This window comes from Pteronotus mesoamericanus, unplaced genomic scaffold (assembly GCF_021234165.1).
Source record: "Pteronotus mesoamericanus isolate MK-2021 breed Mesoamerican mustached bat unplaced genomic scaffold, CSHL_Meso_final scaffold_1186, whole genome shotgun sequence".
Lineage (NCBI taxonomy): Eukaryota > Metazoa > Chordata > Mammalia > Chiroptera > Mormoopidae > Pteronotus > Pteronotus mesoamericanus.
In genome coordinates, this window is record NW_026555302.1 from 9,559,748 (window position 1) to 9,572,299 (window position 12,552).

Sequence of the window (12,552 nt, forward strand, 5' to 3'; positions counted from 1 at the left end):
GGATTCTAGGACAAAATGATGTGGTCAGAATTTACTTTCTCTCCATTTATTAAATCTGCTGTGTCCTGTGTTGAGTCTCATTTTTTGGTTCTAAATGGTACAAGATGGTACCAACATAGCAGCAATGATTTTAGTCCCTATAACTTCTTTGGCTTAAGTTTCAAAGAAAAGAAAACAAGCTCTTTTTCCTAGATGCCCCATCCAAACCTCCTCTTTTTGAATAATTTGTCTACTTCTGAATCAATCACTCTGGTTGGAGGGTTGGGGGAGGCACTAAGAATGCGACTCATTAATTGGTTCAGTCTGGATTATATGTTAAACTTGCTGGAGTTCTGGGGTTTGAGCTCTCTCCAGAACAATGTGAACCGAAAATAAGAAAGGGCAAGATCCCCACGTCACCCAAAGTAGAGCAAATAAATGATGGTATTCAAAGCACAATTACTGTAATAGATGACCTAGGATTTGTCATTCTTTACTGCAAAATTTTACCCAGTGTTTATGGCTTGCCTTTTGATTTTGGCATTTGTCTTTTGATATGGGGGAATTAAATTTTTATTGTTCTGGTTGTTAAATATGTCCATCTTTTTCTCAGTGATTATTTCAGGAACTTCAGCAAAATTTTCCATAATTCTCACCACACTATTCATTATGCTCTTTTTTTTTAAGGAAAAAATGGAAACACATCGTGAGTCTTATTATTCTTGAGAAAGTCGCACCAAATATACCATTTAAACAAGTGGAACATATAAATTTGTACATTGTACAGTTTCTATGAATAGAATCTTTGTTCAGATTCTAAGAGTTTACTGTTAAATGCTCCTGGCTACCTATATGCGCTTACTAGGGCTGCTGTAACAAAATACTATAGACTGGGAGACTTAAACCACAGAAATTTATTTTCTCACAGTTCTGGAGTCTAGACGTCTGAGATCAAGGTGTTGGCAGGGGTAGTTTCTCCTGAGGCCTCTCATCTTGGCTTGCATTTGTCCACCTTCTTGCTGTGTCCTTATGAGGTCTTTCTTCTGTAAATTTCCCTGCTGTCTCTCTGTGTCCAAATTTCCTCTTCTTAGAAGGATTCCACTCAGACTGGATCAGCACCCACTCTAAAAGCCTCATTTTACATAATCTCCTCTTACTAAATACCCCATCTCCAAATGTAGTCACATTCTGAGGGATCAGGGTTTAGGGCTTTAGCATATGAATTTAGAGGACACAATTAACCTGTAACATCACCTTTCTGACCTCAGCCACTTCTCAGACTACCACTTCTGTCTCAACTGAGAAAGGCAATCTGGCACTTCCTGGGTGTCCCCTCCCCGTAGTGTGGCCTGGAGACATTCTTCAGGCAGTAAGTTGGGGCACTGCAGTGCTCACCTCATATCTTTCCCTTTCTCAGGGTTTATTCTGCCTCTCTCTCCCCCCCCGCCCCCAGCCTACATTCATATTAGAGCTCTACTTACCTCGGTGGTTCAATTCCTTCAGGGTGCTCTTTCACTTAGCAGTAAATACTATTATTGCTGCCCTTCTTAGATATCATTGAATGGAAAGGCCCCAATCGCAGAAGCCCTGGTTTTGACCTGATAAGGTGGGTCAGTGCCTGTTGTCAGCAGGTACTAACTCTAGAATTACCACAGTTACCCAAGTGGGAGAGGAGTGAGTGACCAAAGGAAACATAACTGATTTAGTGAGCAATTCACAGTTTTACTGTACCAGCCATGAGTAATTTGACCACCTGTTCCGTGGATATTCTTTTAATTAGTATAATTAATGCTTGAAGGCTTCACCATGCTTTGGTCTCTATTGGGAAGAAAGGCTTATTGCTCTCCACTGACTTTCTCCTTAATATATTTTGGGCTATGGCTTTGTTTAGTCTAGCTTCTTCATTAATTTATTACATTCTGCTATATATAGTATTACCTGTATATAATTATATGTTAGCGTACAATACATATGCTCTGTATGTTTGTATATGTTGTCCATAAAGTATCCATCCACGTACTATGACAGAGACATTTATTGAAGAAGATACCAGATACAAGAAACATCATACATAGGACAATGACACCTCATGATCCATCTCTGGTTATGACCTCCTTGAGAAAATCTGGTTCATTGGTAATGGTTTGAATCAAGTCATCAGCAACTTCAGCACGATGTTCCTTCTGCTCTGGTAGCAGAAGCCACAAATGAATTTTGTCATGACATGTTTCATGCCAACATCCTGCATGAAAATCTTGGACACAGTAAGTTTTTGGAATCCCCAGGTCAGCTTCTAGTTCTTGCACTAACTCTAATTGTTGATTGCAGCCCGTACATGTTCAACACCTGCAGATGTTCTGCTTGTTACAGACCTTCCAGAACATGGTTCACTTTCAACAGATTCTCGACCATCTTTGAAGCATTTGTGCCACACTTTTATTTGTGCTGCACTCATTGTATCATCCCTGAAAGCCTTCGGGATCATCTAAATAGTTTCCGTGGAGGAATGCTGAAGTTTAACGCAAAATTTGATGCGGATTCATTGTTCTGCTGGCTCAGTCACCCCCACTGACTGGTACAGTGAAGTCATCATTGTTCACAGATGCACATTCCAATCCATTCTCTTTGGCTGCCAGGGTACATCAATGTTGTGCAAACCATCTTCTGGACAGACCTTGTATTCTAGCATGGTAATATGTTATATATTGCTATGTATTATATGAACTCTATATTATACATACTATAGATGTGAGAAACTCTCACACTTTCTTGTTCACTATTGGTCTTCCATTATGCTTTATGATGTTGTTACGGATGTATTTTTTTAATGGAAGTGTTCTTTTAAAGACATTATTCCTTTAATTTTCAAGGCATTTTCAAAAACAGAAGAGGTTAATATGTGATTTCAGTCTGTCATCTTGAACAAGAAATCACACAAACTTTTTCATTTCTTCTACTTCTGCATTCATTTCTAGAGTAGAATTGGAGAAATAAATGACATTCTGGCTCAAAAAACCAGAGCTTCAAAGTTCCCCAGACTTTTTGGTCTCATTACTCATGTGAAAGAATCTCTTGCAATATAAAAATACATTAAGTACAAAAAGAAATAATGAGACAAAAATTTCCATCAAGGAAGCCATAGCACTGTTTTCTCATGATATACAAAGAAATGCTTAGTAAAAATGTCCAGAGATTGGTACCTAAATTTAACTCTTAATATAAGTATATATTGATGTTATTAAACTACTATTTAGTTAAGTGTCCAGGATAGAGAGCAATTGGTCCACCTTAATGTCAGTGGGTGAAATGATTCCTACAAGAAATACATTTTCTCAAAATAGAGTTTCTCTAAAGAGACAATCCAAAGGGATATCTTATTAAATGTTTCCTTGGAAGAAAGTCTTATCCCTGTGGATAGGCCTGGAACTACTTCATATTACCTAATCAACCAACCAGTATTCATTCAGCAATGTGTATTTTATACTGTGTGTGGTAAGCAGATTAAAGTCCCACCAAAGACATCCAAGCCCTGATCCCTGGAACCTGTCAATATGTTAATGCTACAAGGAAAAAGAGATTTTGCAGATATAATTGCTGACTTTAAAATCCAGAGATTATCCTGGATTATTTGGGTGGGTCCAGTGTAATCACATAAGCTCTTAAAAAGCAGAGGAGGGAGGCAGAAGAGTTAATCAGAGAGATACAACAGGAGAAGAATTTGACCCAGCGTTGCTGGAGATGAATGCAGTGGCCTTCCAAAGTGGAGAATAGCTCTGAGCTGACAGCCAGGAAGGAAACAGGAGTATCAGTTCTAGGACCACCTGGAATTCAATTGTGCCAACAACCTGAATGAGCCTGGAGGCAGATTTTGTGTCCAGAAAGGAAGGCTGCTTTGCTGACGACATAATTTATCCTGCAAGACTCAGACTCAGAAAACAGCAAGCCTAAATTTTGTTGTTTTAAATTTATGCTAATTTGCTGTGACATCAATGGAAAAGTAATACACTGCTATTGGCACCGGATGGAATAATACTAATACTAAACTAGATCTTCGGTATGGAATTCAGCTTGTAATTTCTTCAGAGGTATTATCAACATGAGTTAACATCTTGGTACAAACCAAGTGTTGAGGAGTGATGTAGTATCATCCAACAAAGAAAGGAAGAATAAAGAATGGTGTATGACACTCCATTCTTATTTGTGACTTTGGTTTAACTGACTCAAAACTAATACATGCTCTTGTATCAGTTGAATTGTTATCAAACAGATCACCCAGATTCAGCAACCCTCAGTTGTTGAACATAAATGTAGTATCAGGATTTGGCTAGCAGTTTACTGCTTTGACCTAATTTTTCCAAACTGAAGATGAGATAATACAAGTTTCTGTTATTTCACTTAATAAGTTAATTAAATGCAAATGTAGTTGATCAACTGGTTTAATGGTAGATGCCCAAAGCTCTGTGTGGGAGGACTTGATGGGGTGAGAAATGACTGCTATATCTGACTAAAGCAAGTTTAGAATATATGAATTACCATACAGACTCAGAGAAGAAGAAGAAACATTGTCAGAAGGAATACTTCTTTTACCTGACATCACCTTCAAAGGTTAAGAATAGGCTCCCGAACTAACTTCTCTTCCAACCTGATATAAATCTAATAATTATTATATCTAAATACAATTCAATCTTCATTCTATGTTGTTTAGACAAGTTCACAATTTAGCGCTACTCTGGCATTCCCAATTTTTCACAGAATTCAGTGGGTGAAAGGAGTAGGTATTAGAGGTGATACCATATAATGATTAGCCAGCAATTACATCTTGAAAGAACTACCACTCACAATCGAGGGAGGAGACTTGGTGCAACCTACAGTGGACAATATACTGTTTTAAACATTTGATTCTAGCTGTACACACTTTCCCAGACCACTTAGTTATGCCACATTACATGCATGGGTGGTTAAATCCATGGAGCAAAAGGCTTGCCTGTTCGCTGTTTCAATTTCAAGGTGACGTGGGTTTTCTCCTTGCCTTTTATTATTACCCGGTGTCCATCTCATGATGACACCAATTGTTCTGTTTTTGCAGAATTCATTAGACCTCATTTTGTTTTGCCTTACGATCTTCAAGTGGATCTGAGGCTACCCATGTAGTCATAGTTATGTATAAATTCACCATATAATACAAGTAAATGTTTTTCTAGTCATTGCTGGTTTTCCCCAATCTTGTTTTCTTTTTTCTTTTGTAGTAAATTTCTGTAAGTTTATCTGAGCCAAACTCAGGACATATACTGGGGAGCAAGATCTCAAATGCTCCCCCACACCTTTTTTTTTTTTAAACCTGACTAGCCTTGTTCAGTAACTTGCATTCACATACATACAGCTCCACCTATAATCCTTCATTGTTACAATACTTTGGCCTAAGTCATATTTTACATCTTGGCTAAAATTGCTTAGGAGTAGCTTGCTGAAGAAGTGCTTTAATAAAGAAAATTAACTTCTTTTAATATGATGACCGATGCACCAAGGTATTAATGCTATTAATTTACCTTCTATAAAAAGTTCTTGTAGTTTATAAAGGAAAATTGGGAGAGGAGTAGAAGCTAATGATGCAATTCTAGCGATGAGAACCATGTGACAGATATTTTTGGAAAAGAGATTGTTCTCAAATAATAACTCTAAGAAATTATAGTTCTCCATAGTTAAGTGTTTAATTCAGGCTTTAATGTGTAAGTTGGAGCTTTTCATTTTACCAGTAGATTATCAATAATTTTCTGCTACATGCCTTATTATGTAATCAGGTAACAGAAATTTTTCTATTTCTTTTTTGTCCATTCACACTAACAGAAAACATTTTTCTCCTTTTTCTAATCAACTTAGCTTTTCAATACCATGTTTATTTCCTATCCCCCCTCTTTTCAACGCATTAAATTAAGAAAAAACTTAACAGGAAGCTATTATTCATAGAGATATTTGGTGAGAGAGTGGGTTAAACAGAAAACAGAGCTAACAAGCAGCAAACGCTTCAGGTGAGTCAGGTAAATATAGCTTTTTAGGGAGGATTCTTTTGGGAGACTGGTTACCAAAGGGCAGAGCTAGCTGGAGATGAAAACTAGCAGCCTCATTTCCCTAAAATATTACATTTGGATAAGACATCTTAGAAATATGCCTGGGAAGTTCGATTCTCTAGGTAGTTCCATTTCATCTTAACTCCATTAGATTTTACTTCAGTAGTAGCGTTTTTGTGGAAGACTTTGGATTTTGTCTTGCCACTTTGTTATTCACAGGATTTAATGTATTTAACAATAAGATGGAATTCTTTTAATTACTAGAACTTAGTTTTTACTTTACAGTTACTTTCGTTTTTCATTAATGCTTTCTCCCTTCTCCTATTTGCCACTTCTCCTGAGTTGTGTGACTTCCTTTTTGCGCTTGCGTGTTTTGCCATGCTTCCTCTTTTTCCTTCTGCTTCCCCAGATCTTGCCAGTAAAAAATAATAAGGACTGTGTACTTTCAGGAGTCTTTATAAATTTATATGGTATTTACCAACGTTTTACAAAAGTGGTAATACTAAGCACTGAAGATGTTTTCCTCGGAGACTTCTAAGATAGGGTCATCACTTTCTGCCTGAATAAGCTACCTAGAACGGACTTTTATATATATCTCTTACATTACCTACAATATCAATCAGTGTTTCTCAAAGGGTCAGCCACCTGGGTGCTGCTAAGAATGCATATTCATAGGCCCTACCCTGGACCTGCAGGGTCAGAATCTGGAGGCAGAGTTCAGGAACTTGCAGTTTTATTCGTCTCACGAGCTGAGCTTTCTCCTGCGCCTTAGCCTGCATTTCAGTCACTGCCTGGACCTGCTTACTTGAGTGTATTTTCACCCTACAACCACACAATGCGTCCAACACTAAACTGCCCACTGGCTGTCTCCAATTCTGTCATCGCGCTGTTCTCCCCGGGGTCATCTCTGGAATCACTCCTCTTTGCGCTCCATCATTTTTACTTAATCAGTTTGTTGCCTTTGTGCCAAGCACTGAGAAAGACAGTGACGAGCAGAGACCTGGTCACGTCCTCAAGGACAGTGAAGATTCTTTTAGAGAGTAACCTGCTCCTATAGATTCTTTTTTGTTTTCCTCAGGCTATTCCCTTACTTCCCTTGTCAGCGCCCTAATCTAGGATCCCACCACTCCGGCTTGGACTGCTGTACTTTCTTCCTAATTAGTCTCTTTGCCCTTCATTTCCCATCTCTTCTGAATGATTTATCTGCTGAAAACTTACTCTTTAAAATACTTTGAATATATTCTGCCCCCACTTAACATCATCATTGTTTCCAGGTGCTTAGAGTCTAGTTTCCAAAATGGACTCAAGGCTGTTTACAGCCTCCTCCCCCAAATGAATTTTTCCTGAATAAACTCTCTACCCCTGCCAAATAGATACCTGAACTCGATGTGAATGTTTTTATTTATTTTCTGGGCTCATGACTTTAGTTACACGTTCTGACTAACCAGGCCTAGTTTTCTGTCGTTAGGCCTTTTCCCCCACCAACATGGCTGGCCCTCAGCCCTTGTTCTTGCTTCAGCTCCTGCAGTGATTCTCTGCTTTACTCATTAAGCCTTTTGCATGTGATACGTGGTAATATTCTTTTTTTTAAACCTATTTTTCTAATTCTTCAATTATTTCTTACACTTCCTAAATGTAGGAGCAATGTTTTATAAACTTCTTCATCTCTTCCTTGCCTACTCCAGGGCTACGGATAGTACTGAACGTTCAACAAACATTCGCCAAATTCTTTATATTCATTTATTTATGCACTTCTTCATTAAAAAAAAATCAAATGTCCATGGACAGTCAATATGGTCCTGCCTTTCATGCAGCTTATATTTTAGTTGGAAAGGCCCACTTTCAGCTTTTCAGCATATACTTAAAAAGAGATCAACTGCTTTATTCACTTATTAGTCAAGAAATACTGGATAACCACCTATCGTTGGCCATTACACGCTGGGAACACAAAGCTGAACCTGCCAGGCTTCATACAACATCACTAACATGCAGTATTGTAAGTGCAAACAAAATATCCCAGGAGCACCAATAAAGGTGAAACTATCTCTGCCAAAATGTCAGTACGGCTTCACATTTCAGGTGGGTCTTTTTTTCCCCTTGTTATGTTTGTTTTTTGTCTGTCTGTTTTTATTTACAGGCGCGTCTTGACAGTGAATTTAAACAAGGGTTGGATATTGCAATGTTCATACGAGGACAGGGTTCTTGGAAATCTGGTAAGTCCCGTTCCTACGTTCCCATTCTGAGTAGAAACCTGAGCTGGAAATGGGGTGTGAGCCGCTGAGGCAGCGCTGAGGAGGACGGTGGCCCTCAGGTGGCTCACTGCCCAGGTGAACGGCTGGGCTCGGTGCAGGGACTCCATCTAGGCCCTCCCCTGGCCCTGCCCCCTCGGCATGGACAGCTGTGCCTAGGGAAAGGCCCTTGTCCCTAGTCTTCAAACCTCGGGAAAATTAAATCTGTGAGCTTTCCGTTTAAGAATCATGGAATGATCGAATTAGGAAGAATACCAAAAATCACCCCGTTCAGCTGTTTCCAATGTACATCCCCAAGAATCTCAGGGATTCTCAAAGGCAAATGAAAATCTGTACTCAATTCTCAATATTCCAAAAAGCCTACCAAAAATCGCACATTTTCTGGCGGTTTTAAACGCCAGGCTTACTTGTTTTGTGCTAGAATTATATCAGATCCACATTAAACGGGGGTCTGACTGAGCTGTGCTCTGATAAGTATACTCTGTCCTCCCATTGTTGATATGCTTAATTTGGTAAATAACTTTTCAAAACGGAGGAGGGAGTTCACGGTTGAACCCATAAAATTGGTAACATTTGCTACAACGTTTTCCACTTACAATGCACTGTTGACTGACTTCATCTTAATTTATTCCTCACGATACTGTGGAATGGCTTCAAACAGCAGTCTGGAGTCCCTGCCTCCCAGTCCAGTGCTTTCAACTGCTCGGAGCTTCTGGGTCTTTTCTGCGCGCCCAGGGTACAGGGCCTTCAATTCCCTATTCGCAAGCACCTGCCGTGCCTTCGCCCCCGGGTTACACAGCCTGCCTCTCCCGCGACAGGGACCGCTCCCTCTTCACGTTCAGGAATGCGGTTCTCCCGCGCGCCTGCGTGGTTCGGCCACTCCGCGCCGGCGCCGCTCTTCTCCGTCTGGAACGGGACCCTGGGTAACCCGGCTGCGCGTGCGCAATCGCTGTTTGAGGGTTTCCCCTCCAATCACTCTGCCACCCCGACCATTCATTCCACTCTCCTCCGCCTGGTCACCCATTAAAAAAGCCTGCCCTACAGTACGTCACGAACAAAAACAGCTCTCGTCGAGGGCTGCCGTCGTTGCCAAGCGGCCACCGTCGCCGGGCGCGCGCAGTGCGTGTATGAGCACCGCCCGGGCCGCATCTGAAGTCGTATGCCCCGCCGCTCCCGCCCCTTCCGCCGCCCGCGCACGCGCACGGTCTGCCCTCGGCGCGCCCGGGTTGGCTGCGGCAAGCACCGCAGCGGCGGCGGCCTCGAGAGCGGTAGTGGTTTCCACTCCGCTTGATTAGTTTCCTCCGCCCCCTCCCGTCGGACGCTGCTGTGTGGTCGCCTTACAAAAATCAACTTTATTGTTCCTCAGCCCCACCTCCTGGCGTGGCGCGCGTCCTCAGGATGCACTGAGGCGGAGGGCAGGGGCGGCGGCGGCGGGTCGCGGTCCCTCTCCTCCGAGCGTCCGGCCGGAGGGGAGGGAGTCACGATGTCCGGGAGCCGCCAGGCCGGGTCGGGCTCCGCCGGGACCAGCCCCGGCTCCTCGGCGGCCTCCTCGGTGACTTCCGCCTCCTCGTCCTTATCCTCTTCCCCGTCGCCCCCGTCCGTGGCGGCTTCGGCGGCGGCGCTGGTGTCCGGCGGGGCGGCCCAGGCCGCGGGCTCCGGCGGCCTCGGGGGCCCGGTGCGGCCTGTGTTGGTGGCGGCTGCCGTCTCCGGCAGCGGCGGCGGGAGCGGCGGCGGGGTGGTGTCCGCGGGCCTGACCCGGCTCACCTGCGCGGCCAGGCCCAGCGCCGGCGGAGGAGGGAGCGGCTCCAGCCTCGGCAGCGGCAGCAGGAAGCGACCTCTGCTCGCCCCCCTCTGCAACGGGCTCATCAACTCCTACGAGGACAAAAGCAACGACTTCGTATGGTGGGTTTGAAGAGCAGCCCCCTCCCGTCGCTCAAGTCTGAGCTTCTGCTCTTCGGGCTGGTGGGTCCGGGGCGAGGTGGGCTTTCGGTGCTGCAGGGGGATTCGAGCTGCTGGTTGGGTCTGAGATGCGGGGGTTCTAAGTACTGGTGGGGACGGAAGGAGGGGAGTTTAGAGAATAAGAGATAAGGGGCGGGGGCGAGATGGAAAGTCAAAATAATGCTGGTGCTTAGGGGGAGAAAGTTCGGCGAGGAGGTTGGGCCTTGAATTTTCTGGCTGTCTGCTGAATGAGGCACCTTCCCATCAGCGCGGATTGCCTCTGGAAGTGAATTGAACTTGCAAAGGGAGAGGGTTAAGCTTCCTGGGCTGCCGAGGGACGGAGTTGTTGACCAGAATTTGCTTATTGAAAGTAGGGTAGATGGTGCCCTAAGCATAGGTATGGATGTCATAAGGAGAAGTAGCATTTCGTGTAAGTATCCGTGGTGTGTACGTATACATATCTCCTATTTCCAAAGGGCAGCTCCCTTTTAAGTCTGCTGCTGATGCTGCTGGAGTCAAGAACGTCTGTGCACCAAAAACTTTCACTTAGCTGAATGTCTTGATAGAGGGAACCACCCTCTAGCCTCATCCACGTGCCGGATTAGCCGCTGCCCTTGTGTAATGCATCAGAGAATACTGGAATTTGTGATTTGAGAAAGGCTAGCTACGAGAAGGTATGAGACACTTGGCCAGCATAGGTGGCCTGTTGACTGACACACGGTCGTATTAGTTTAGGATATGTGACGTAGAGGGGTTAGGCGTAGTAAGTGAACGGTGGAGCTGATTGTCTCGTTGAGAGTGTTTTGGGATTTTCATTGGATTTGTGTCCAGAACACAACCTGAATGGTGCAATTGTGAGCAAGGAATGGCGTTCAGTTGAGTGGGAACTGGTAGGATTTTGTGCTTTTCCTCTGGAGGAAATTGTAGACAGAGTGTTGGTGATGTAGGAAGTTGGCTTGCACTGTCATTATAGGGGAAGTTGATTCACTTCAGGGTGGAGGATGGTCTGAGTTGGTGTCGTAACAGTTGACCCTTGAACACAGGAGTTTGAAGTGCTTCGGTCCATTTATACTTGCATTTTTCCCCCCAATAAATACAGTCCCTCCTTGTATCCGTCGTTTTGCATCTGGGAATTCAACCAATGCTGAATGAAAACAGTATTTTTCGCATACCCAACCGAGGATGGAAAATGCTGTTTTCCATCTCTGATGGCTTGAATCCACCAAGTGAAGGGTCAGAAGTTACAAGTGGATTTTCAACTGGGGGCGGTGTGGGGAGGGGGGTCTCGGTGCCCCTAGCCCCTGTGTTGTTCAACGGTCAGCTGTAAATATGACAGGAAGTTATTGACTGGACTCATAGTTTCTGGTTCTTGTGGTTAATAATGTCTATTCCTATTTTTGCTTTTGTCTTAAGTTATTCTGGTTTCATTCATTTTTCATTGAAATGGCTATAATTGTGATTGTTACTCATAAATAACTTAAGTAGCTTATGGCTGGGTGTGAGAAGTGTGTGTGCTCATACTAAGTGGAGAGGGCCATGTGATAAAGTAGAAGATAGTGAAACAAAGCGGGAATTTGCAGGATTCATTTGTCTTTTTAGTTGCCATTTGCATTTCAGTTTTTAGCAGGCGAAAAGGAAACGTGCCAGCATCCATATAGTAGGCAGATGTACACTACTATATGTAAAACCTGTACAGTAGTAATGACAGATGTGAGAATTAGGGAATCCAGTCGATATTTATTTGTCTGCCAGGCCCCATGGAGTTTCATTGTACTTACTACTATAGGCTATTTTATAGGAAATTGGAGAGGGATGGAGGAATTAAGTTGCTGGCACTTTTTTTCTTTCTTTTAGGGGTAAGGTTATATAAATTTTTATTAGTCTGCCACCTACTTTTTAAAAGTTTCATTCCAGCGTCTACGTTCTAGCCCCGTTGATTCGATTACTATGTTTTCTTTAATATTCTGATATAGAAGTGTCCCGTGAGAGTTTTCAGTTAAGAATTCCAAATATTTTGCCTTAAGAATCTATTTATTCCATTATTTCTTTTTCTGGTGAGATTGACTATTCAGAAGAATTCATTAATGGAAACCCAGTTTCCTGCTTCTCAAGCTAGATTTGATTTGGCTAGTCCTTGGGAGTAGGAAGATAAGGATTAGGCAAGGCTCAAGGAATCCTTTTCATTTCTAATCGTCTCCTGGTGGTTGGTCTGGTCTTGTATGCTTCAAGGTCAAACTGAACCAATCCCGGTTACTCCATGCTTTTACATCTAAGTGAGGCTGAAGTTTGAATAACGACAATAATTCCTCATGCATTACATT

At 42.8% G+C, this 12,552-nt stretch overlaps 1 protein-coding gene across 3 annotated transcripts in view; it reads left to right on the plus strand.

Moving 5' to 3' along the window:
- The first annotated feature begins 9,527 nt into the window (after window positions 1-9,527).
- The window catches only part of COP1 (COP1 E3 ubiquitin ligase), a 118,637-nt gene continuing 115,612 nt past the window's right edge, over window positions 9,528-12,552 (plus strand). For all 3 annotated transcript variants that reach the window (XM_054587726.1, XM_054587728.1, XM_054587727.1), the window contains exon 1: window positions 9,528-10,195. In XM_054587726.1, the coding sequence (XP_054443701.1) occupies window positions 9,777-10,195 (419 nt within the window). In that variant the 5' untranslated portion in view covers window positions 9,528-9,776. The remainder of the gene's footprint in view (window positions 10,196-12,552) is intronic.